This window comes from Sus scrofa, chromosome 1 (genome assembly GCF_000003025.6).
Source record: "Sus scrofa isolate TJ Tabasco breed Duroc chromosome 1, Sscrofa11.1, whole genome shotgun sequence".
Lineage (NCBI taxonomy): Eukaryota > Metazoa > Chordata > Mammalia > Artiodactyla > Suidae > Sus > Sus scrofa.
In genome coordinates this window covers 117511316-117538995 of record NC_010443.5, presented here as the reverse complement: position 1 = coordinate 117538995, position 27680 = coordinate 117511316, and the positions used below count along the sequence as shown (strand labels likewise).

The following is a 27680-nucleotide window of genomic DNA, read 5'->3' as shown; positions in this document are numbered from 1 at the left end:
ATCAAATGAAAAAACACAAAGACAAAAACAAACAAACAAAAAAAAACCACAAAGAAAAGAGAAAGAAAACAAACCCAAAAAAATACACTCAGAGACAAGATAGTAAAGCCTGGACTAGAGCACTATCAGTGGGAAAGTTCAGGATGGAGACATCTGCCCAAAGTACTATGTTTTAATAATTCTACAAGGTACTTTTTTATACCTTCTAATAAATCAAGGTACGTCTTAATAACTGAGGGTGTCTTAAAACATTGGTAGCCAAGCAGCAGTTGTAAGACTTTACAAGTCTGCATGCTCATAAACCTATTAAATATATGCCCTGGGAAAGCATAATAATTTTACTGTCATTGCTAATGGCATGGCTGGATAATTGCAATCTCTTAATGCTTCAGTTTAGAAAAGGTAAGGATGATTTGAGGAAGGATAGTAATGCCATTTGTCTCTTTTGACCTGTTTGGTAAGATTGAGAGCCCACCAACACCAAAATCTTTAGCATAGCCATCTGCTTCTTAGAACACAAGAGATAACTGGAATGGAGTACCGTTTACATAATGCTCAATTACTGATGCTCTTTATGGTTTAAAGGACAATAATCTGGGAGAAACCTTGTCGGACAATGCCAGTTCTAAGTTGAAGAGTAATTCTGAAAAGTTGGACTCTGAAGGAGAATTTTAAGGAATAACAATTTTGTTTATATTTTCCTTTTTATGTATAGAAAAATATGCATGACATAGAAATCTGTACCATCGGCAAAGCCACTTAAAGAGGACCCTTTCCATAAGTATTAAAGTTAACTTCTAATTGCTGAGAAAGCATGGTTTCAGACATTAACTTTATTTTTTTCACAGTGATATATAAATGTAATGCTTTATCTTATCCAGATGGTGTCATAGTTTTGATGAAATAAGGAATCAAAAAATCTTTAGGAATTGGTGATTCATTGGCTGTGGGAATGAATCATCAATTACACAAACATAAATAGTCAGTGTTGACAATAATGGAAATCTTCTTCAGACAGTAAAAAAGAAAAAAGAAAAAAAAAGGAGGAGATGAAAATATCCTGCAAAACATATCTTAATATGCTGCAGGTAAATTTTTAATGTGTATAATGTATAATGAGCATCAAGAAGAGTATGTTAAAATGCATGTAAAATATAACATTAAGCAAATATAGCAAAATAGATAATTGTATGTTTACCATTATGTAATGAAATAATAAAGAATTTTTAAAAGTCTGAAAAAAAGTACAGCTGTAGGAGAGGAGAGGCAGTTAGTATGATTTATTATTAATATTTTACATTGCTTTAATATTCTATAATACTAAAAAAGATTGATTATATAGCCCTGCCTAATGCCTCCTATGTTCTGGAAAACATATAAACAGACACACTGATTTTGTTGGATTTTGTTTTAGGCCTGTAGTCTTCAATTAATTTAACAACTCCTTTGGAAATAAAAAGAGTCTACCAATTTTCTAATTTCTAATGGAAACCAGAAAGTCGCTGAATATTACCAATTAAGCATAAAGCATTCACTTGTGGAAATAGCACACCTTTGTCCCACAATCTGAAAGTACTACTTTAGAAAAACCTGCTTGATAGGTTTAATGCAATACTCTCTTGGTGCCTTCTCAGAGTTCCTTTTCCTTTTCAATCTGTATAGATTCACTATGCTGTCAGCACAATTTTGGATTAAAAATAATTACTATGTACTTAGTAAAATCAGCTTTACCTCTTCTGTGTACCGGATTTCTAAAATTATAGAATACTATATAAATCTTTTAGGCATGTTGTGTTGTTTGTTCTGTAACAAGATAATTAACTGAAACTGAGTCAAGGTATATAGTCATAATTAAACTCAGTAACATTTGGTATGATTATGCAAAGAACTAAGAAATAAAACCATGAATAATGCAGATTTTTAATAAAACTCATGTTGAATTAGAACACATCTCAATTAATTTAGCCTATAATATTATGTCCATTGTCAATTTGTGGGACCGTTGACTTTCCAGATATTTCTGCACATCTCCTGAAGCTTTTATCTCCATTGGAATGTCTGTGGTCTAAAAGGCTCATTGTTCCTCTGGAGAACACTGGAGTACTGGAGAGGAGTCATTTAGGGCTATTTCATACAGTGATGGAGGGTTTCTGATCGAAGATGAGATTCTTATGATCCTTTTTTAAAACTTCACATACTAGCAGCACCTCTAGATCAGCTGGGGCAGACCTCTGATTTCCTCCTACCAAAAAAAGTATATTAATTATTAAGAACATGACTTTGAGACAAGACACTCTAGCAGTGGAAATCAAGCTCTGCCAAACACTTCCAGGCCTAGGTAAATTGCTCAACCTAAGATTTTTTTTTTTTTTTTTTTGTCTTTTTGCCATTTCTTGGGCGCTCCCGCGGCATATGGAGGTTCCAGCTGCCAGCCTACGCCAGAGCCACAGCAACTGACCTACACCACAGCTGACGGCAACGCCGGATCGTTAACCCACTGAGCAAGGGCAGGGACCGAACCCGCAACCTCGTGGTTCCTAGTCAGATTCGTTAACCACTGCACCACACGGGAATTCCCCTGAGATTTATCAAAGGTAAAATGGGATTAATGGTAAACCTCACTCCCATTATTTTTGTAAATGTCCCCCGAGGAATGTAATCATATAGGCACCAGGATGTGGTAGCCAAATTCTGACCCTGCTAACTCTGACCTAGAAATTGACCTTTGCGATTCTGAAGTATTCTCTGCCTCCATGTCCTCATTTATAAAATGAGAGAAATAATTGCACCTATACCTCATTGGATTTTTTTGAGAATAAAATGATAATACTTGTAAAGATTGGCTGTAATGGTTAGTGTTATATCTTCCTAATGAGCGCCACATAAATATTAGCTAGCATTACGCTAGTTTGCTGCCAGATGTTAGGGACAACTTAATCCAATCAGCTATACCAGAGAGGGTTGAAATCAAATAGCTTCTTCCTTAGAACTGGGTTTCCCTTCAGAATTACTTTTCTGCTATTGCCTGTGTGATGACTCTCTCTGATGTCCTCATCATTGAGACTCACTCATTATTTACTAGATTTGGACTAATAGCTGTGAACGTGACTTCTTGCCTCTAAACGTAATAATTCACTTACCTATTTTTCAGTTTTCATCTTTTTTTTTTTTTGTCTTTTCTAGGGCTGCACCCACAGCATATGGAGGTTCCTAGGCTAGGGGTTGAATCAGAGCTGTAGCCACTGGCCTACACCACAGCCACAGCAACGCAGGATCCGAGCTGTGTCTGTGACCTACACCACAGCTCACGGCAACTCTGGATCCTTAGCCCACTAAGAAAGGCCAGGGACCAAACCCGCAATCTCATGGTTCCTAGTCGGATTTGTTAACCACTGAGCCACGACAAGAACTCCAGTTTTCATCATTTTGTTGTTGTTGTTATTAAATAATTTCAGATCTCTCCTTGTCAGGAACCTCTTGGTAAATATCACAAAAATATTTAACATTTGTGTAGGTTTATGACATATACCTTGACTCAAATTCAATTAATTATCTTGTTATGAAACCAAGTACCTCTCTATTCATGAAGTGAGGCTATTAGGGCAGTTTTGTTTGGTTTTGTTTTGTTTTAAGATTAAGGTTTGAAATAAATTTGGGTTACTACTTGAGGCATTGTTCATTAACGCATATGATTATACAAACTTAGAGTAATGATGAAAATGTCAAATTATAAAGAAGCATAACCTGATAAAGAACATTTTGGGAGCTATTGTGAAGGTTAAGGTGACATTTTTATCACACTGCAATTTTAAAAATTACAAAATGTAGGTTTAATGAAATGACAAACTCAGATGGGATAGAAATGCATTTCAGAGACACTTTTAACATGGGCTCATTATTTGGTAATGCTCATGTTAGGTCTGGGTCTTTGGATACTGCTGTTCTGACAAACATAGGGGTGAAGTTTAAGGTTCAAGGACATATATATGTGTAATTGATTCCTGAATGTGTGAATATATAGGATTGTTCAAAATTCTCAGGGGGCTTGGGAATTTATGTTCCATGAGGAGGAAAACACAAAGAAAATCATTTGTTATTGATAGGAAGAAAACACATAACTCATTTATATAACACTTTGCAGTTGATAAATCACTCTCTCAACCATTATCACAGTTGAATGTGTTTCTCTACAAAGTTATTAAAGTCACATTATTTAGGAGTCAAAACATTTCAAAATACTTGGAGGCAGCTAGTTAGTATGATTGCCATGTAATGTGGTGAAAGGATGTTTATCGATGTATGCTTTATGTCATTATTAATTCTGTTCACAGAAGAAAGAAAGCAGAAACCACTTGGAATCAGAACCTTAGATTGAAGCAAATAAAACTGGAAAATTCCTTTTAGAATCTGCCTCACATAATCCTTTTCCTGTATATTTGATGTTTGGGATGTGGGAGGGTTAAGCATGAACAAGTGGGAAGAGAGAAAGAATATGGAAAGAGGATAGGAGGGAAGCAGGATGTTACACTGAGAGAGTAGTAGTCTTTTAAAGTTGAGTTGGGAAGAAGAAAAAAAAAATCACTGCCCTTTCCCCTTCTGTACTGTCCAATTTCTTGCAGTCCATAAGAGCATGCTACCAAGGATTCTTTTGTGATTGCAGTTCTTGATCTTTGACTGCCACTGTGACTATCACAGCCCTTGACCTAGAGAGGGTCAATCTGGACAAGGATAGAAGCTTTATTAACTTAGCTCATAGGTTCAGTGGATAGTCTTAAATGTCATCTCTCCCCCCACCCGCTCTTCCCTCCCATCTTTAATTCTTCCCCCCTCTTCTTTCATTCCTCTTTCTTATCTCTGTGTCACAATTACTCTCTTCCTATATTGTATGATCTACAAGTAACTTCTAGTTCATGTACATGATCTTAAGTATGATCTGTTCATAACTAACATCCTTCTTACCTATGTGCAGTAGTTTTAATATTTCACATGTATTACTGTATTTGATCCTCATCCTCAAAGGTGTAAGTTATGGCATAATTACTATTATCAGTTTATCTTTATTAATATTTTGATTTTATTCCTATTTTACATGAGTTGTCTGAAGCATTTAGTAAATTGTCCAAGATGACCAAATTGGTACACCTAGAAATATTTGAATTAAGACCATGGCTGCTAAGAAAGATCCAGTTAGACAAAGTCTCCTTTTGTTAAGTGGCAGTAATGAAGAGGCAATCTCTCTGTCAATGAAAACTGGATAAAAAAATGCTGATAAACTTTTATTGGCTGTTGTAGCCTGTTCCCGTGGCAGGTCCAGCTAACACCCAGCAGTGTGAAGTGTGGTGTTCATGATGTAGAAGCTGACTCTCAGCTAGAGGTTAGCAGGAGTTTTGCAGTTCGAGTAAGCATAAGGAGAAGCTATCATCAGTGCTTTTAGCGCCTTTTTGGTTGTATAAAAAGACCGGCTTTGATTCAATAAAAAAAGCAAATTGAATCTATTGAACTTAATTTATTGTGTAAATATTAATATATTTTAAAATTATTTTAAATTGCAAATATGGCACTTGCTTATATAAAAACATTGAACGTGACCACATTGATAACATAGGGACAGTTTTCTCTCTTCTTTCTTACCCACAGAGGTAACTGGTTATCAATTTGATGAATGTATTTCTAGATATTTTCTGTGCATTATAAATATTCATGCATATATGGGATTATACTAAATTTAATAATAGGCAAATTTAATTAATGTACTAGAGGTATTTTTCATTTATACACATATATATTTACTTTATTCAATTATCACCACCCCTCGCATTGTATAGTAGCCTATAAGTCATTTAATCAATATACTATTGCTGAATATTTAGGTTACCTATTTTTTTGTTGTTGTTACTACAAAAAACATTGCACTGAACATCCTATACAACATTTTAAAAAAATGTTGTGCATTTCTCTTTAGATAAATTCAGATAAGTGGAAATTTTGAAATTGTAGCAACCACTAATATGTTAAATGTGTCTATAGATCCTTAAGATGCCACTTTGGAGTTCAATCTGTGAAGATGCAACATACACAAAAAAAAAAAAATAGTATTTTTTACAATAAAAGTAATTTGTTTACCATTAAGGACAGACCAGACTTTGACCCAAACTGGTTTCTCTTCCTGGAAATACAAAGTTCTAGAAACCAAACCATTTTGATTTTCACAAATCACTGTTTCAAAGCAGGCCATGTATGTTGAAAGCTTCAGCATTTGGAACTATCCAAAAAGGCAGGTGGTCACTAGGTGTGGTAGTCAGTGTCTCTGCTTTTCATTGGGCAAGGTCCTCGAGTCCTGGATCTTTGCATTTATCTAAACCAGCTGAAAACCATGGTAATCATTTAACCTTTTCCACAGCTTTTTTTTGGGGGGGGGGCCTGCATTAGTGGCATGTGGAGGTTCCCAGGCTAGGGGTCACATCAGACCTATGACTGCCGTCCTACACCACAGCCACAGCAACGCCAGATCTGAGACACATCTGTGACCTATACCACAGCTCACAGCAATGCCGGATCCTTAATCCACTGAGGGAGGGCAGGGATCGAACCCATGACCTCATGGTTCCTAGTTGGATTTGTTTCTGCTGTGCCACAATGGGAACTCCCCACAGCCTTTTTACTACCAACAATGGGATTTTTCTCATAGGGAGTCAGTTACCCAGTGAAATCCATTCCTTCTTCCCCTCTTTCAGAGCTGGGCGGGGACTTTATGGTATTGACAGCATGCCAGATCTTCGCAGGAAAAAAACTCTGCCTATTGTACGAGATGTGGTGAGTCATTCCTGTTTAATTCACTGTGATTGCACATCTTGTCTTTTTCTTTATTAGATGTCATATTGTCTTTCTCATTAAATGCCTAGCCTGTAAATATTTCATAGAATAAAACATAAGAAGCTGGAGGCTAGCAAAGTTATATTTATTATTTCTTTAAAATCTATTAGATGGAGGAAATAACTCTAATCTTTTGACAGTTCTTGATATTAGTTGAAATTACAAATTGAGTTAAAATGGCCCTATAATTGAGTGAAAAAAGTCACACAGCATGTGGAGTTGGCTGATGCAACTGGGCTTTGATGTGCTCTGTGTTATAAATGACCACAAGTTTAATTTGCAGTTGAAGGCTGGATTTGAATGTCTTCACCTTAACCCAGTGAGCTTTAATACTTTATAAAGCAAGCAGATAATGTTAATGAATTCTTTATTCTCTTATATTGAGCTCAAGCCTAGCCAAATTAATAAGCTGTTCCACTATCCAAAGAAAACCATAGCTTCCAAGTCATTAAAACCTTTATTAGCCCTGAACATAACTCTGAGTGACAAACTCTCCTATAAAGAAATATGCTGAGGACTGCCTAGAGACGAAGGAATTGATAATGGTCTGTATTAAGTTGTAAAACAAATAGCCCATCGACATGAAAAAGAAATGGTTACTATCATTCACAATGTTTTCATGTTTTTCTGGAGGCATATTCTTAGTAGTTTATTACATGAAAATATATTTTCCCCCAGAGAAACTGAAGTTTTCCTTTTAGCAACAATGTGCACAATTTCTTGATGCCAGTAATTTTGAATTTTACTATAAAAACCTTCATCTGAAGGTCATCACTCTAGTTTTAAATTAGGAAAGATAAAATCTTGCCTGGAAAGATCTTTTGCTGGAAAGAATGATATATCTGTGCAGTTAACTCAGATTCCTGCCATTATTGTGTGACATTTTTAAAGCATTAGGCTTATTTAACATTATTGTACTCTTTTTCTCACCTGTCATATGTCTAATTATGTATAATTTGTTTCCTCTGTCACTTGGACTCTTCAGGCCATGGTAAGTGACTTTCAGTTTTTTTTTTTTTTTAATTAATATTTGGTAATCTTCTCAAATGTACACTGCTCCTATTCATGGGATAAAAGAGGGCAAATGGGGAAATAAAAAGACAGAGACATGTAAGAATAAGAAGACTGGGTTCTTCAAGAATTGAACATCTAGTTAAGTTCTGAAAGGCAGGCCAACTAATGTAATCAGCAGGTACAAATACGGACTGGAATAAAGACATAATTTTAGGGACAGTTGGAGAGGAAAGATCATCCTTGGAGGTAAGACCCCTGCAAGTTAACACCAGCGGGATGGAGATGAATGGAAATTGACCTCCTCACTTAGGACCATATTAAACTTAACAGGGCTCAACGACTTTGTAGTTCCAAGGAGATATATTTCCGATCAGATGTGTTATTCCACTGTGACTTCCCTTTTTTCCTAATGGGAGAGGAGATTTAATATTCCCACAGAGAACCTCTGATTTCTAGGGTTCTCTATAGCACTGTTGAGTGTATTGTATTGTGCATGTTTCACGTTGGAGCAGCATGATGTTTCTGTTTTACAGGGGAATCTACAAGGGATTCAACTCTTATTTAGAATCACCTAAGTTACCAGAATTGAGTAAAGAAAACATATCTGGGAATGATGATACTCAGTTGCTGAAGTGGACACTTAAAAGAAAATGAGGGGAGTTCCTGTTGTGGTGCAGTGGAAATGAATCCAGCTAGTAACAATGAGGTTGCCGGTTTGATCCCTGGCTCCATCAGTGGGTTAAGGATCCAGTGTTACCATGAACTGTGGTGTAGGTTGTAGACGCAGCTTGGAGCCTGCATTGCTGTGGCTGTGGTTGTGGCTGGTGCCTGTGGCTCTGATTCAACCTCTAGCCTAGGAACCTCCATATGCCACAGGTGTGGCCCTAAATATCAAAGAAAGAAGGAAGGAAGGAAGGAACGAAAGAAAAAGAAAATAGAGGGAAGAATATTCCAGGAAATTTTGAACAACTCGAGAATCACCTCTTACCAAGTATGATGACAGATCAGCTGGCTCTTTATTAATGGTTATGTTTTATGAAGGAAGTTGATCATGACAATCTTGGGGAAAAACAATGTTCTAGAAGCCTCTGGCTAGCCTAGAAACCTTGGGCTGATCAGCCTGCCTTGCTGGGTCTCAGTTTTATCATCTGTAAAATGTGGGGACTAGGTTTGATGATTTAAAGGGACTTCTTCAGCTTTATTGTTCCGTGATTCCACATTCTGGATAAATTGGTTGACTATTGAAAAGGGTAGGTCCCTACTGACTAAAGTATGGATAATGATAACATATACTCTTACATTTTTACATCCTACAGAGCAATATGTACATAGAAGCCCCCTCATTGACTGATAACTCATAAATCTGTTTTTTTTTGTTTTGTTTTAAGACCCTGGCTGCCCGGAAATCTGGACTCTCCCTGGCTATGGTGATTAGGACATCGCTAAACAATGAGGAATTGGTAGGTGCAAAGTCCATCACTAACTATGCATTGATCATAGTCTAGGGAAAAGCATTCTCCATGAACCACTTGTTTGTAGTGTTCATTCCAAAGTTCTAGGAATAACTGTGGACATGGGGAAAGTCTGACCCTAAACAAATTTCCTCAGGACCTCAGCTTCCCTATCATACAAATTATCCTCTGTCTGCTGCTCAAATATGCATGCACCTTCCCGTTGTTAGAATAATAGGATTATGCTATTTTTATCCTAATGCAGGTTTCTTGTTATTGTCCACCTAGAACAATCCGGCTATTTTTACATAGTTTTAAGTTTTTCCTCCTTTATAAGGATTTCCCAAACACCCTCCTCCCTTTCTGACCGAATTATTTGTTTCCTCCTCTGGGCTTTTCTACATTTAGTCATGACCTCCATAGTACAGCATGGTACTGTGCAGTTAAGAATAAAGGCTGCTTGGACTGAGTCCCATCTCTACCACTGAACTAGTACTGTTACATCTGGCAAGTTAGGTAACTTCTCTGACCTGTACAGTGAGGTGATAATAATACTGAAGATTAAGGAGTGGATAAATGTTTAACACATCGCATACCCTGGGATACAGTAAACAATACTGACATTTTTATTATTTTTTTACTACAACTTGGTAATTTTGCATAAACCTTTCCTTTTAGATTCCATATATCTATATCTTGTTTGTTGTTCTTGTTAAATATTTTCATCCTTATTGCTTAGTACACTGTCTGGCATGAGAAAGATGCTTTGTCGATTGTTCTTAAATGAAAGAACCAACATGATTAGAAGGTACAAGTAGGTTGCAAATATCTAGGTCAGGGAATCTTAAATTTGTCTCATTAGAATCACCTGAGGGAGCTTTAAAGCATGCTGATGTCAGGGTCTCATTCCCAGGGTTTTGATTTAATTGGCTTCAAGTATAGCCTGGATAGAAGAGTTAAGAAAAAAAAAAAAAGCCTCACAGGCGATTGCAGTGAGCATTAGATGTTGTGCCATGATAACTCCATCCTGCACAGCCATTCTGCTGGGGCTTTTTTCTGAGACAGATTATCTGTGCCTCCTTTATTGTGACTAATGTACTTTGCCTCCCCTAAATTTAGAGACCTTGTCATTCTCAGAGAATAAAAATTTGACCAATAATATTACTTGTTTTACATTTCTGTATACTTAATATTTAAACTCCATTATTTACATTAATGTTTCTCATTCTCTTCTTCCTGCTGTTGTCATCTTCCACCCAAAGCCAGCCTTTCCTAGGACTCTTATCAACAAGCCCCACCCCCTCTCACTCCAGTGTCTGGCAGCAACAGTACATGTCCATTTGAATATCTAGGTGTGACAGCAAGTTCAAAACATTTTGTATTGTACCACAGGATTTCACAAAATGTGGCAGCTTTCCCAGGGGCTTATTCTTATCTACTGGATTTATCACGCCTTGTAATATTTTCGCTATAGTGTGTATACAAGAGAGAGTCAACCTTCTCTGGGATTTGAGAAAGTGTCATATTGCTTTCCAAATCTCAAAGTTTCTAGTCTATTGCTTTTGATGAAATAATCGAGGTGGAAGGTTTTTACTGATAGATGCCTAGACCATTCCTTTCTTAGATTTGAAGATGTGCTATTTGGTTTAAAGCACAAATACTCATTCCAATGAAGAGTTAAGAGGGAAGTGATAGAAACTAGGGGAAAGCTACTGCATTTTTTGAGACTCTGACAGAGAGCACACTCTCACTGTATGGTTAAATTAGCTATTGATCTATGTTTCTGTTACTTAAAAATAGCATTTTACTTCTTGAGTTTCAAAAGGCCTAATGTAAAAGGTTTCTCTATGTGGGTATTGGGTGAATAGAGTCCATCAGCTCCCTCTAAAACTCATAGAGCCCATTTCCCAGGGGCCCATGTCCCACAGAGCAAATGAAATAGGATTTCTGTACAACAGGCATATTAAATGTCATTCTTGAAAAGCTGTCACATTAAGTCATTACATGGGCAACTACCATAAATGCCAGAGCAAATCATTTCCACTTCCCAGTGCCACGAGTCCCAGGCACCCTCACTGTGAAAGCGTGAAATATTCACCTTTACATGAAGAAAATTGGCTTGGCCATGTGGAAAATGGCAGCCCTTCTATTTTAATTAAAGAGATGTGTGATAAGAACCTCAGTCATCTTTTCCGAGGAAAGAAAGAGCTGTAAAGTCTGATGCAAGATGATAATGGGCCAGCCAGCACTGCCTCCACATATGTGCTGCTGGCATGGATGAAGCATGGCTAGGTGCCCTGTCCATCACCAATCCCAGCTCACCACGAAGAGCTTTGGGGCTGGTTGGGAAGCTCAGTATCATCAGCTTTAAAGGACTATAGTTTCTAAATATTCCCTTTAGTTTAATAACACAAGGCAGGATAACAATCTAGTATTAATGTACCTCAACAATAATCTGCCTGACACTGTACTGCTCAGCTTTGTGCTCACTTTCTCAGTGAAATTTCCTCATTTTGCCCCAACAGTAGCATAATCAAGTAAATCCATTCAGTATTTCAACAATATGAATTGACTGTCTGCTGTGTTTCAGGCATTTTTTCAAGTTTTGGCAATAAGGCAGAGAACAACTCATCTAAAAATGCCTGTTGTCATGATGCTTATAATAGAGGAGAGAGGGGCTGATATACTATATTTTGCCTTTTTTTTTTTTTTTTTTTTTGGCCTTTTCTAGGGCTGCTCCCATGGCATGTGGAGATTCCCAGGATAGGGGTCTAATCGGAGCCATAGCCACTGGCCTATGCCAGAGCCACAGCAATGTGGAATCCAAGCCGCGTCTGCGACCTACACCACAGCTCACAGCAATGCCAGATCCTTGACCACTGCACCACGACAGGAACCCCATATATTTTGTACCTACTAGTGCTGTAGTCCATGATGGAAGTTTCTAGTAGGCAGGGATATTTAAACTTAAGACAGGTTTAGGTGATGGCTATGGGAAACTCAAGTAGAGTAAGAGATCCAAATCACCAAGCCTAAAAGAGAGTCTAGAACACTTTTTGTTCTAAGTTTATAACCATGTTTGGCCTAATAGCATGTTTATAAGAAGTGTCAATTCTCAGTAAGAGTTGATTTGACTAGGAGAGTAGAGGTCCTTCTTTCAATAACAGGATTCAGGCCAAAGAAAAGGGACTGCCGGAGTTCCCGTCGTGGCGCAGTGGTTAACGAATCCGACTAGGAACCATAAGGTTGCAGGTTCGGTCCCTGCCCTTGCTCAGTGGGTTAATGATCCGGCATTGCCGTGAGCTGTGGTGTAGGTTGCAGATGCGGCTCAGATCCCGTGTTGCTGTAGGCCGGTGGCTACAGCTCTGATTAGACCCCTAGCCTGGGAATCTCCATATACCGCAGGAGCGGCCCAAGAAATAGCAAAAAGACAAAAAAAAAAAAAAAAAAAAAAAAAAAGAAAAAGAAAAGGGACTGCCATGATCTAGGTGGGAGTAATCAGGAGTTCAGACGTGAGTGTTGTGCCTAGCCTTACACCAGGAAGATCCATGGAAGGAGGAAGCAGATCAGAACTCCTGTCTTGGTACCTGGGGTTCAGTCTGGAAGCTGCAGGCTCACAGTCACCCTGGGGCCCTGCTGTTCTGCTCAGGAACAAGAATCCAGTCAAATACATGAAGGTGCATTGACATGGTATGACCTGAATTTGAATCTCAGCTCCACCTCTTCCTGCCTTGAGAATTCCTTTCTTATCAGTACACTTTATCTCCCTGAGACTTGTTCACCTCATCCTTACATAAATATAATAATACCTAACTCAAACTGAGTGAGAAATAAATATCTTGCCAAGCATAGCATTGGCAGTCAGGGCAGTGGGGCAGGGACTTAGAACGAGGTGTCCAGAATACACGCTAAGCCCAGTGCCTCCGTGGTGCTTCTGCAAGGAGTACTGACAGGGGAGTCATCAGCAATGACACCAAATACACAGATTATTTCTAGTTTACAAGTGGTATTGTTCTTGGTCCTGCTTCTGTTCTTCTAGAGCATAGTCCTTGATTTGAGAAAAATCTTGGTCCAGGTCCATCATTTACTGGCTGTGGAACTTGGGCAAGTTAATGAATTTTCTTGACTTCATTCTGAGTAATTGTGGCTTCTACAGACAGTCTTATGTAATGATTAGTCTGATGAGTAAATCAGTCATGAAATTATGTCTGTTTTTATACCCAGGGACTTATTCTACTGTCACTCTGCCTTCATGCTTATACAAAAAAAAAAAAAATTGAAAGGTCACATTGTACCTAATCTTTGCTCTGCAAATCTCTCTGATGCTTTTGTCCAGAAATAGCAAAATGATACCTAGAGGACAGTAAATAGATTTCTTCTTCTAAATAGCATGCATAAAGTACATGAAATATGCTTCTAAACAAGAAGCATATTTTTCTCCTGGCATTATCAAAATGTGATGGGTTTTGAGTATAGGAAAGAGATGGTTTGAATAGTTCTATGAGAGGAACCCACAGGATGAAGAGAAAAATAGAACATCATTAGTTAAGTCACTGATTTACCTAGGAAGGGGAAAGAGAAGAAAAATTATGTGGCAAAGGGAGGCAAACAAGCTTTGCTTCCGTTATAAGTGTTAACAGTTGGTAGATTGGAATTTTGGTGGTCCAGAAACACTGGTAATTGTTCTCAGCAGGAAGCTTGATTGCTTTATTTCTCAGACTCATTTTAATTTCCCCATATAGTTATCAATAGAAAAGGCAATTCATTCCCTTCCAGTGTCCTAATTGTTCAAAAATTGATAATATTAAGGCAGCCCCCTTTATTATTATTATTATTATTGTCTTTTTGCCTTTTTCTAGGGCCACACCTGCAGCATATGGAGGTTCCTAGGCTAGGGGTCCACTTGGCTCTGGCCCACACCAGAGCCACAGCAATGCGGGATCCGAGCCACGTCTGTGACCCACACCACAGATCACAGCAATGCCGGATCTTCAATCCACTGAGCAAGGCCAGGGATCAAACCCGCAACCTCGTGTGGTTCCTAGTCGGATTCGTTAACCACTGAGGCATGACGGGAACTCCAGGCAGCTCACTTTAAATTCCAGTTCCTCAGAGCAAGAGTTTTAAACAAAGTATATGTCTTTATCTATAGGTTATACTTGGCTACTAAGTCTCAGCTGAGTGAAAGCATTCCTTACCCTCATATCTACAGATTAAAGCAGTGTCCAAACACAGTAAAAGTTGACTTATATTCTGGAATCTCTTCAGTAATATAAAAATAATGGTTTTTTGTTTTTTTTTTTTTTTTTTTACTTCATTGCAAAAGTCTAATATGCTGGCTATAAATAGGAAAAATACTAGAAGAACATGCACCAAATCATGCCTAACTTTGAAAAAAAAATTTTTTCGTTTTAATGATATTTTGGTTCATACCTTACTTTTTCAGTGAGCATGCATTTTATTATTAATGGAACATACATACACATTAGCAAATAAATGTGTTTCCTGTAGAAGATTTGAAAAGTTTAGAAACATTTAAAGTAGATTAGCAGTAAGTCTTCCAAATTGCTGAATCCACTCTGTCCATTGGTCCTAATTTCAATGAGGACCTAATTCTAATAAGGACTCTGCTTGTTCTTCAGACCTCCTTCTGCAGGTCTGGTTCCCTGTTTACCTAGACCAGAGACCATTTCTTGTTAACATGCCCAGTTCCCATCCTTTCATATCAGATAGGATCTGATTAGCAATTAACTTCGCCTCATTATCCTTCTGCCTGTTCTAAGTGCATGTGTGTATGTATATATGTATATATATTTTATCTTCCCTTTAACCTAACTCCTATAGGTGAGTTTCAGTCTTCCACTTCCCATGGTTCATGGCTTATTTTAGAGTTTCCCCTTGTTTTTTCCTGCTTTGTTTTTATTCAGTGCCCCTTATCCTGTCTTGCCTTATTCCACAAAAACTCCACACTCTCTGTCCTTATAATCTTGTTTAATCTGATCTTATTTTGCAGCTAAAAATATATCTTTTTTCCCCTAAGATGCAGTTTTCCCCTGTGACATGAGAATCCCCTCTCATCAGCTGTATTTTTTGTGTGCTTTCCTTAGCTATTCATTTTCTGAGTTTCTAAGCTAATCATCACTCCATCTTAAGCTTGACTAGATTAAAAAATGTTTTCACATGCTGCTTATTTTAGAGTAATTTTCACCTTTGATAATCCGTGCCCATATCCCCAAATCAAGAATGAAAAAACTTGCATTATCATTTCTTTGAGACTGGGGACATATACTCTCTAGTGATTTATCTAGTGGTGTTCTCCAGCTTCTATAGTTTTCAAATGTTATACTTTATTTTCATGCCCATTCAGCTGATTTTCAATGTGCTGTCTAGTACATTTTCTGTGTTTCTTATATTTTTGAATTTAGCTTCACTCTCTCTTTTCATGAAATGGACCATGTCCCTTTAACAAAACCAAACCAGCCAAAACATGTCAATGAAACCTTCTCAGCTGTCTCTACAGAAATGTCTTTCACTTGTTTTCCTTCCGTATGCTTTAATTTTTTAGCAAATATTCCTTATATTTTTATTCCTACCTCAGTCCTAAGGATTCACAGCACTGACTATATATCACTTGAATTAAGTAAAAAGAAACTGGACATGGGGGGGTTAGATAAAATGTGTTAATAATTTAATCTAAAAGTATGAAGAGAAATTTCGTATTTGAAAGCAACCCTTGCCCAACTCTTTCTAAGCTAATATGTATTTCTCACTTTTCTGGTGTTCGACAACAGACTCTGTTTTAAAACCACCCAGTATTCTACTGAGTTAGCATTGTTATTTTTTCTACTAAGACTATAAATTATGCCATTACAAATACAACCAAACCCACCACCTCTCAGCTCAGTTGAATATCAAACTGTCTATGGAGAGCTGATGGTAGATCTGTTATGCCAAGAATCATTCAATTCACTTTTATGATATTGATTATCACTCTACTATGCAGTAAAGGGGAAGCAAAGATGAATAATTCGTACTTCTAATTCTGATAGAACTCTTAATGGTTCAAGACAAGGCATCTTTATTATGGTATAAAGTCAGGAGATTTTTTAGCTCATACTCTCTTTATTGAAAAGTGATGGATCCACTTGTTCTGTCTATATAAGCCCTAACACAGGGCTCTCTAACTTGAGTAATTCCCATATTTTAAACTACTGTTGCTCTGAGACTCACTTGAAATATAGAGAGCTTTGACCTGACCCTCATATAGTAGCAAGGCTGGATCTTGCTGTTCAAAAGTTAGAAACATTTTTAGTAAAATTAAGGCCCTGGTAGGAAACCTCCTTCTGCCATTAGCAAACACATTCTGAAAGAGCATATAATGAGGGCAATGTACTAATAAAGGGAAATAGGCTGTTACCGTGCTAGTGCTATGACATTGAAAAATAATGGAAAGTTAGCCATTTCAATACTGTGGGAAGATATTCTGAAATGAGATTTAAGGATGATTAATGCAAAATACAAATTATTCCCTTCTAGCATCATTTATCAGCTAGGCTCCTATAGGATTTATGGAAATAAGCATTCATTATGCATCAGGTAGTTGTAAATGTGGCTTCAGATAGTGCTAATCTTTCTCCTAGGAGGTCCCCTGCATAGCAGAATATGAGAAACAAAGAGACAGACACATCCAGACAAGTTTCCACTACCAACACTAATGTTTGGTGTATATTTAATGTTTGATGTCTAGGGACTAGATTTTCTAGCATCATGCTGTTTGATCTTCAACATAAATGGTAGATAGGTAGAGCAGATAACTGAGGATTAGAAAATTTAAGTCTCTCTGTAGATAACAATACTTTTAAGTATCAAAACATTCATTTGTTTCACACACAAGAAAATGGGCTATGCCCTTAATGTGACCAGGAACAATGATAGGCAGTGTTCAGGCACTAGAGAAACAGGAAATCCAGCTTCTGGCCTAGGAAGTCCATTTCAAAGGTTATGGGGTAAGGCCTGTGCTTGGAAACTCAAGTCTCCTGGCTCCTGGTTCAGTGCCCACTCCATCAGTGTCTTCCACTTGCAATTAAAAATTATCTCCCTTTAAAGCCTAAATCACCATGGAAAGAGTGTTACATTTAACTTTTATCTACTACTAGGGCTTTCTTATGGATTATTTGATGATCTGCTTCCTCAGAGATAGGTGACATAAGCAGTTCCCTCTGGAAAGAACTATAGAAGACGTGCACTTTGGGGTGAGGAGGAGTGTAGCATTAGGGTATAGAATTGGGGGAGGGTCCTGGTAGGATACAAAAGAGGGGTGGTGATGTTTCTAGAGGGTTAAAGTATTTAAGTATTTCTCATATTTATATAAGTATTCCTAATACTTTTTAGGGCCTCACCTGCAGCATATGGAAGTTCCCAGTCTAGGGGTTGAATCAGAGTTGTAGCTACCCGCCCACACCACAGCCATAGATAGCATTGTGGGATCTGAGCTGTGTCTACCACCTAACCACAGCTGATGGCAATGCCTGGTCCTTAACCCACTGAGGGAGGCCAGAGGTCAAACCTGCATCCTCAGGGATACTAGTCAGGTTGGTAACCCGCTGAGCCCAACGGGAACTCCTTTTTTAAAGTATTTTTTAAATTAAAGAATGATTGGTTTACAATGTTGTGCCAGTTTCTGCTGTACAGCAAAGTGACCCAGGCATACATATATATACATTTTTTTCTTGTATCACCTTCCATCATGTTCTGTCCCAATAAATTGGATATAATTCCCTAGGCTATACAGTAGGGTCTCATTGCTTATCCATTCTAAACTTTTTTTTTTTTTTTTTTCCAATTGATGTTTCCTGAGCACCTTGCTGAAGCCAGAGGTTAGGTTAAGCTCTGAGGACTAGTATTCATCATTGTTGTCCTTGTGGAGTTCAGAGGGTAGAGGATGTGGGCATTGCCAAGTAAGCAGAGCACTATGATGTTATGAGAGAAGATTGCACTGCAGTGGAACTTGGTCCAGTTTGCAGATTAGGGAGTTTTTGTGTTCAGTTACATGAATGGGGTCCTGGAACCTGAAAGAAGAATTGCACAGTTATTGTGATGATAGTCATCACTCGAATCAATAACCAAGGGGTTCCCTTGAAATAGCATTTTCAGGGAAAAGTGATAACATGGTTTGTTTTCTGCTGAAATTCTCCAGATCCACTGATGTGGCTTGTGTTGCTAACCTCTCTCATCTTCACAGAAAATTCACGTCTTCAAGAAGACTTTGCAAGCGCTGATCTACCCCATGTCCTCTACCACCCCACACAATTTTGAGGTCTGGACAGCGACGACACCTACCTACTGTTATGAGTGTGAAGGGCTCCTGTGGGGCATTGCTCGGCAAGGCATGAAGTGTTTGGAGTGCGGAGTGAAGTGCCACGAAAAGTGCCAGGACCTCCTCAATGCTGACTGTTTGCAGAGTGAGTACTTAGTTGGGCTGAAGAAGTGGGTATGCAGAGTTTGCCTTATCCTGTGTTTTCAGGGCTCGCTAATTCTCAGCAAATCCTACCCACCCCCTTCTACCACTCAAACGAAGATAAACACACTGCTCATCAAGCCCTGTAGCTGATTATGCATTTCTGCAGTGTCTGTCTCAGCCTTTTCAGATTCCTCAGAATAAGTACCTGGAGTTGAATCACTTGGGCCAAGTAGAAAACATCAGTAACTTCCAACATGTGTTTCACTTTCATCTTGCTGTAGCCCCACGTAAGAGGGAACATGCAGTCATGTTCCTCAAACAGGGGTTAAAGCACATCCCTGAGATAACAGCAACTGGAATTCTTTTCTAAGCCTACCTGGCACCTGCCTGAAGGAGCCATGCTCTTCTCAGCCCCTGCACAGCCCTTGGAATTGGGGGGGTCATGTGTCTGAATGTTCAAGACAAATCTAACTTACCAGAGAGGTGACCTTGGGCAAGTTTTTCTAACTTCTCAGGGATTCATTTTCTTCTACCAAGTAAACAGCAATGATAAAATTTACTTCACTGAGTTATTTTCAAGACCAAATGAAATACTTCCTGCTAAGAGTCTGGCAAATAGTAGATGCTCAATGAATATTAATGGCCTCTCCATTCTTTGGCATTTCTGAATAGGAACCTGTCACTCAGACTCTAATGACAGGTTATCTTAAATTTTCCATTTCTAGCAAAGTCCTTTATACTGGTACTTTAGGTCCAGAAATGCTAAAACATCACACACTAAAATACATATTACTGACTTTCTATTGCTGGATTTATTTGGTTGTATCTGTTGACCTTAAATAACTAAAAAAAAAACCAAAAAACAAAAAACAAAAAACAAAAAAAAACCACTGCCAAAGAAATCTATTTAAACATGGATTTTCATTTTCAAATGTTTGTTTTCACATCTAAATGCTGGCACCTTTATTATTTATATAAATGCAGTCAATGTAAAGTTCATGGGCTGCCTGAAATTGATGGGGAGATGGAAGAGAATGTCAAAATAAAGATTAAATCAGAAATACTGGCCCAGCTGGCTCTTGTGGTAATAGTTACACCTGTTGTACACTTTCTTCTACTGGATTAGTATTCTCCCTCAGTCAGATCAAATTGAGACTGTTTATGGCAATGGACGTGGGTTTTTTGGGGTTTTTTTTAAGCAAAATAGTACCCCTCATTTGAAAAAATAAAATAACATATTTAAGAATAACTGCTTAGAAGGAAGGGAGATGGATTCAATATTACTCAGCTAATTTACTTGCAAAATCTCATAATACAATTAAAATTCAGTCCACCTGTTTAAAAAATGACTTGTGAACAGGCATCTCAAGAAATGATCTTATTAGGGAAGTGACATTTTGAGAAAACAGATAGGAAAAATATCTAGGAACAATGGCTTGACTCTCTTAAAGAAAGAAATGATTCAGATCATACCTAAGAAGTGAGACCATTCTATTTCCTCTTTTTTTTAAATTTCAATTTAATTTTGTTTTTTTGTTTTTTAAGGTCGCACCTGTGGCATATGGAGGGACCCAGCTAGGAGTCCAATTGGAGCTGTAGCCACTGGCCTATACCACAGCCACAGCAATGTGGGATCCAAGCCGTGTTTGTGACCTACACCACAGCTCATGGCAACTCCGGATCCTTAACCCACTGAGCAAGGCCAAGGATCGAACCTGCATCCTCATGGATGCTAGTCATACTCATTTCCACTGAGCCACAAAGGGAACTCCAAGCCCATTCTTTTTTCAGTCTTATAGGAGGTATCACCCATTCATTAAACTTTAGAAGTATTTTCGTGGTCTATTGCTATTTCTCAAGATAGCATGCATTATTCGGTATTGGTTAAATAAATTAGGTAGGCTTTTCTTTGAAGTTATTCATTAAAATCCACATGTAAATTGGAAGAATCAACAAAAGTGCAGAAAAATGAGAGTAGGTATGGGTGCCCCAGGAAAGGGATATTTTCCTTAGTAAGGTCTCCTTACTTTCTCCTAAAACCCACACTCTCACACTGAATGGAAAAGCGTTTTGCTAATATATGAATTCACTTTCCACACTAACTATCAGTAAAATTTAAAGTTGTCCCCATAAAATCAGTGACATTTCCTTAAGAGATTCCTCTTTTCATTGCTTTAAGCAAAACATTTGCAGTAGTGACACCTTGTATAAAATGCTTCCAAATATGCTAATATTGAAAGGAAAAGAGAATTAAGAGAAGTCATAGTTGAAAAATATAGCTAATGAAGCCTCCTGTAAACATAAGAAGTTCTATAATTTCCTTTTCAAAATGATCATTCAATTTCTATTTGAACACCTACAGAGAAATTTTCGTCTTTTGGCAGACAACTTAGTTTATATTAGAAAATTCTAGGTAGTTCCCGGAGTGGTGCAGTGGAAACAAATCCAACTAGGAACCATGAAGTTGCAGGTTCGATCCCTGACCTTACTTAGTGGGTTAAGGATCTGCTGTTGCCATGAGCTGTGGTGTAGGTCACAGACGTGGCTCAAATCTAGCATTGCTGTGGCTGTGGCATAGGCCTGCAGCTGTAGCTCTGTTTAGACCCCTAGCCTGGGAACCTCCACAGGCCATAGAAGTTTGTCTTTTGACAAAGGACAAAAAAAAAAAAAAAAAAGAAAAGAAAATTCTAGCTTATAAATTAAAATTTGAACCAAGTCCTCTTTTCTAGTAACTTCTGTTTTTTAAGCCAAATCTTACTTTTGGAGAAAATATTTAGTAAGTTGACTTCTATTGTGTATGATAGTTTTTCATATACTTGAAGATACTAGTCTTGTTTAGGTTTCTACATCTCTCATTATTTTTCCACTTCTTTTCTGAAGACATTGCAGTCTGTCAACATACATACACACTCAGGCTCAGAGTAAAACAAAAGGAAAAAATAGTCTACATTTGGTATGACCAGTGACTCCTACAAATGAAAGATGTTTAAAGTTTCTGCAAATTAATTTGAGTTGGGTATTTCATTCCCGTCAAGTCTTACACACTTGCTGTCGAGTGAAATTAGACCAGGTGATAAGATCCCACTCACTGTCCCATTACCTCGTGCAGGTGCAGAGATGTATGGAAATATCAGGTAAGGTCCCCAAACAGCCTTATCTCAACTCAGGTCTCACTGACTTTGCTTGGTGGTTCCTACACTTCACTGCCTTTCTGGTCCCAGGCTAAAAGCCATGTGGAGTGGAAGGTGAGAGCAGAGGATAGGAAAGGGAAACAGCCATCCCTGAGAAAAGAGAACTGATCCACCATGCCCCTTTCTGTTCCAGGCCAGAACGTAGCCGAGTCCGCCTACTTTTTCTTTAACTCATATCTGTCCTGTTATTTTAAAATACATTTTATTCATTTTTGGAAACAGCATTTGGTGGTGGAAGACTTGAAATGCGGTCAATAGAGGAGGTATTTCTGACCCTGAATGATATTAACATAAGCCATAAGGACTCTGCCAAAACAGTTACAGTGGCAGTTTTAAATTAGGAAACAGAAGTTCCTGTTGTGGCTTAATGGAAACGAATCTGACTAGCATCCATGAGGACGCAGATTCCATCCCTGGCCTTGCTCAGTGAGTTAAGGACCCGGAGTTGCCCTGAGCTGTGGTATAGGTCACAGATGTGGCTCGTATCCTGCATTGCTGTGGCTGTGGTGTAGGCCAGCAGCTGCAGCTCCGATTGGACCCCTAGCCTGGGAACCTGCATATGCCATGGGTGCGGCCCTCAAAAGCAAAATAAATTAAAAAATAAATAAAAACTAGGAGACAGATTTAAAAAAATGTGTGTTGGCTAGGATGAGGTTGTATGCAGAGTGAGACATGTAAAAGAGAGATCATATGTGCACTATATTACTTGATTACCTCTTCAAAGTAGAAAAGAGATAACATCAAAATTGAAAAATATGCAAATAATCATAGAACCTAACCCAGTCGGCTGATACTTTTTCACACATCTCCAAAGAAATCCCAGAAATCGTATTGAATGAACATTCTGCTTGATTTTAATTCCTAACTGCAAATTTCAAGTATCTGCGCAAAACCAGAAAGCATTTCACAAAAATTTCAGGAAATAGCGTCTTGTGAGAGGTGTTATTTTGTTCTCTTCCCCACTGCCATTATGTTAAGCTTATGTGTGCTATTTTTTAGCCATTGTGAATTTGTAACATTAAAAAATCTGGCTCATGCACTCCTATCTGCAAACTTGATGTGATTTTTTGTTTGTTTGTTTTACCACATTTTGCAACCAAGCAGTCTTAAGACAGTGCGTTATTTGTACATATTGAACAGTTACTGTGGGTAGGAACGTTATTCTGGAATGTCAGATCTAGAAAGAAAGTAATTAATGTTTTCTCTGGACCTATTTCCTACAACTTAGGTGAGTAGAGTGAACACCTATCATGGAAACCTTTGACCTTCTACTCTGTCAACAACAATTATGCAAAATATGGTTATATAATGAATACTCAGGAAGCTTAAAAATAGGATTTTGTGTATCTACTGCTAAAGGGTGGAGACCATAGTCTTTGTTTCCCTAGAATTTCATGCATGTGTGAGCACAGCTTATTGTTTAGTTAGGTAAGCAAAAAACGAGGGCACGAGAACGCAATTAGAAATAGCAAGTAATAGTTTAAAGACCATTCTTCCATAGAACATAGTTTATTGTGGAAGTCTTTGAGATCAGTGGATTGGAAAACCCAATATACTGATTTTACTTAGTTAAAACAGTTCAGTATCATGTCAAGAATCAAATGGATAAACAGTGGGCTGGGTTAGAATTCAGTTCTGTGAACTCCCAGCCTAGTGATCTCTCCTAACTTGTAAAGAAATAGGCAAAGTGAACCCTAGAGGGAAAAATGGAAAATTGCTGAATTTTATTTCTAGTGCTTTTCCCTTCTGCCATCTGGTACCCTTGTCTTTGAGATATTTTGTGCTGTGCAGACCTTTGCTTCCAAGAGCTTCCCATCATGATGACACCTCAAAGCCTCCTTCTATGGCCAACCCACCAAGCTTGGAGTACACTTTCACTGCCACCTCCTCCAAGCACAGCATTCTCACTGCACTGACTTTTCGGCACTGAGGAGGAAATGATTTGATGATTTAATTTAGGTAAAAGTGCAGTCAATAGTTAAGCTACCTTAATGCAGCAGTCAGTTCGTTAACCCAACGGAATAAAGTCATAATGAGCATTTTCAGCTGTTGGGGTAGGTTGCTGTGGAGAACAAAAAGGGTGAGTATGTCTTGCATAATGCCACAGAGGTAGTTTTGGTAACCTAAGGAAAGGCTATCTGTCTGTCTGTCTGTCTGTCTATATTTTTTTGGTAGTCCTAAGGTATTTGAGAAAGAACTGGCTTCTAATCTTATCACTAGTAAGATTTTTTTAAAGCCCTCTGAGTAGTATTTTCTTATATTTAAAAAGAATTAATAATAGCTGTCATTGCCCTCCAGCTGAAGAGCACAAGGGACACACATTTTTTTTTCCCATTTTTTAAAGTTTTATTGAAATACAGTTGATTTGCAATGTTGTGATAATTTTTGCTGTGCAGTAGAGTGAATCAATTACACATATACACCTATCCATTCTTTTTCAGATTATTTTCCTATATAGGTTATCACAGAATATTAGGTAAAGGTCCGTCCTCTGTAGAGCAGGTCTGCACTTATGGTTTTAAATTTCAGTTTATTACCCATTGCTTCCATGGAAAATGTACACCTTGGAGAACCATGGAGTTTCTTAGTAAGAGGACATTGAAAACAGAGGATTTCTCTGGATTAGGTGTTGCCTCACAGGGAGGACAATTCTGTTATTGTGAACATTAAAAAAAAAAAAAAAATACCAGGAAAGCAGTAGAGAGTGAGGCTAAAATCGGTGCTTAGTAAAGAAACAGTACTCATTCATATTAGTGAAGGATGTTTGGTATTTTGTGGTTACATTGTGAGCTTGTTTACTTTTGCATTTAGAAAAACTTACAAAGTGGGCTTGCCTGTATTGGTGTAAGAGGAACCATGTGTGAGACCAGTGTCCTGTGAGATTGCTCACTCTCAGCCAGAGAGGGAGAGCAGCATAACCCAGCAGGACGGCTGGGCCAGCCTCCACCACAGTGACAGCCAGTCTTGTTAGTGTTTCCAAATGTTGGGGGCTATTTTTAAAAAAAGAGAAAAAGAAGGGACTCTGGTGTTTGATTTTTCTTTGTTTCCTTTTTTGTTTTTTGAAAAGTATATGAAGAAATCTAAGAGTAGTAAGACCAAAATGATTTTTCCTCTTCCCATCTTTTCCTTGCTTCTTTTTCCTTTACATAATAAACCATTTTTGAAGTTGGGCCCCCATTTTATTTTTATGATTAATTTGCTCCCTTAGTCTCTATAGATAGTTCTAGACTCTGAAATGATTGGTGAAATCTTGAGAAAATGTGTATCTAGATAATGTTTTTGAACTGTAGTTTTGACATAGGATGGTGAGAGTGGATTCCTGATTTTGTGGGGGTTTTTTGGTAAGCAAAAGTTTCTAAACTTATTCTAAAAGTTTGCATTTAGTGAAAATAGGATGATTAAATATGGTGGGGTTGGTATAGGTGGAGGGAGAGGAGAGGGAAGGTGGTTTTGCTTGTTGTTGTCTGTAGGCTTACAGTAAAGTCACTTTGTAGAAGGTGGCAGTTCCTTGAAAGGGGGCTCCCTGCCCACATTCCCCACCACCAATGATGGGACCACCTACAAGAATGGGAGATGGCTCTGTGCCAGATCTGTACTTCTCCAGCTACCCTCCTGTTCAACAACAGCCTTTTGTTGTTTGTGAGAAATTGTGGGTATGTTTGACTTTGACCTTCTAAGAAAAAGGAGGCAGCTGACTTGAAGATGGGGGAGTTGCAGGGCTGTTTCTTGAAAGATGGAAGGCAGGTTGAAAGATGAGGGTTACGATTATCTTGGTTGTAAAGCAACTAAAGGGAAAGGGTAGAAAAATGCCAACTACATGCCCACCTACACAGTTTCATGGGAAAGAAAAACAGAGGCGTCAAAAGCAGGTCCACCTACGTGATTTTACTGGGAAAGAAAAGAAAAGCAGTGAAGTTCCTCATGCTAGACACTCTTAGGATATAATAGGCCTCAGTATCAGACTCTGAGTACACTATCCACTTTTGTTAACCACCTGTTACCCCAGGGTTCACTAGCCTCAAGTGCAGATAAGGGCTTATGGATATTAATTTATTATTTGAATTCTGTTGTCTTGTATCTTCAAGTACTTCATCTGCTCCCTATCTAGTAAATACTTTATAGCACATTTAGGCTTTGGCAGACACCGAGCATGGCACTGTCTAGAACAAAATTTTCAAGGAGTTCACAAGGCAAGTAATTATGAAGCTCAAAACCCCCAAATTCCTTAAATTTTAATTGAATGTGAAATTCTTTAACGAATGCTTAGATCCTTGACTCTATTTTATGTTTTTATTGAAGTATAGTTGATTTACAGTGTTGTGTTTCAGGTGTACAGCAAAGTGAGTCAGTTATATGTACACATGTATTTTTTTTTACACATATCCATTCTTTTACAGATTCTTTTCCTTTATAGATTATTACAAAATATTGAGCATACTTCCCTGTTCTATACAGTAGGTCCTTGTTGGTTATCTATTTTATATATAGTAGTGTGTACAAATGCTTATATTTTCATTTCTCTGATGTTCTGAAATCCCTATACTTAGTTTTTATTAGTGAAACTATATCATATCTCATTTAATGCTTACAATGACCTTGTAAATAAAGACAGTACTGTGATTTCCTTGTGTTTTTCAGATGAAGAAACCAAGGCTTATGGAGAAAAAGTAGCTAGCCCAAGTTCAAAGGGTTAGTAGGTGGCAAATCAGGATTCATAGACAAGGCTGTCTCCTTCTATACCCACAGCACTGTGAGCACTATGCTCTTTTGTCTTATTTAAAAGGGATTTTTTTTTTTTTCTTTTTGGCCCTATCTGTGGCATGTGGAAGTTCCAGACCAGGGATCTAACCCATGCCACAGCAGTGACAGCACTGGATCCTTAACCTGCTATGCCGCCAGGGAACTCTCAAAAGTGATTTTCTTGATTTATTTTTTCCATTTATATTTGTCCTTCCACCTTTGTTTTATGCTATTAATGCATGATGTGTATATGCCAACCAAATTGTGCTTTTAAAAATGGTGGGCACACATTTGTTTTCTGAAAATCCCAAATCTGAAGCCAAGGTTCAGGTGTATTTTTTCTCTTCAGAAGATATATTCCATAGCCTGTTTATCATTTTACATTGAATCCATTCCTATTTCTTACGGGATTTTGACCTTATGGTAACAGTGTGCACAAAGTTTATGGCACATTAAATTAAACCTAGAGCCAAATTAAATAAATATAGTAATCATTTTATTTTACATTCTATCACAAATCATTTTTTTTTGAAGTTAGCCTGAAAGGCTAGAAGGTTAGAGTGTTGGAGATATATGTGTGTGTGTGTATACACACACATTCAGGTAGTTGTATCAGTGTTAACTGATAAATACTGAAGAATTTTGTGAGGCAGTTGCTTGAAATCAGCCATGTGTGGAGTATGTACAACAGAAATCTGCCAATGCTATAAATCAAAATTGGCTTTTGTTGTTTGGCTTTTTCCCTTGGGGTGGGGGAGAAAATGTGATCACTGATTTTACTAAGGCTACATTTCTGTTAAAGAAGCGATCAAATCATAGCTGAGAATGGAGGATAGTGGAGGTAGGTGACTTGAAGAGAGTAGAAATATTTTAGAACAACTGTTGAGAAAAAGAGGAAAGAGGAGAGACTGAGGCCAAGGGAGACTTTGTTACATGTATATAGATACTTAT

At 37.9% G+C, this 27680-nt stretch overlaps 1 protein-coding gene across 10 annotated transcripts in view; it reads left to right on the top strand.

Moving 5' to 3' along the window:
• The window catches only part of UNC13C (unc-13 homolog C), a 602011-nt gene that overhangs the window by 226130 nt on the left and 348201 nt on the right, over positions 1 to 27680 (top strand). For 8 of the 10 annotated variants that reach the window (XM_021095034.1, XM_021095054.1, XM_021095023.1 and 5 more), the window contains 4 exons: positions 6735 to 6813; positions 7859 to 7864; positions 9276 to 9347; positions 18580 to 18799. In XM_021095034.1, coding sequence (XP_020950693.1) covers positions 6735 to 6813; positions 7859 to 7864; positions 9276 to 9347; positions 18580 to 18799 — 377 coding nt within the window. The remainder of the gene's footprint in view (positions 1 to 6734; positions 6814 to 7858; positions 7865 to 9275; positions 9348 to 18579; positions 18800 to 27680) is intronic. The other 2 variants (XM_021095064.1, XM_021095082.1) reach the window with 1 other exon arrangement.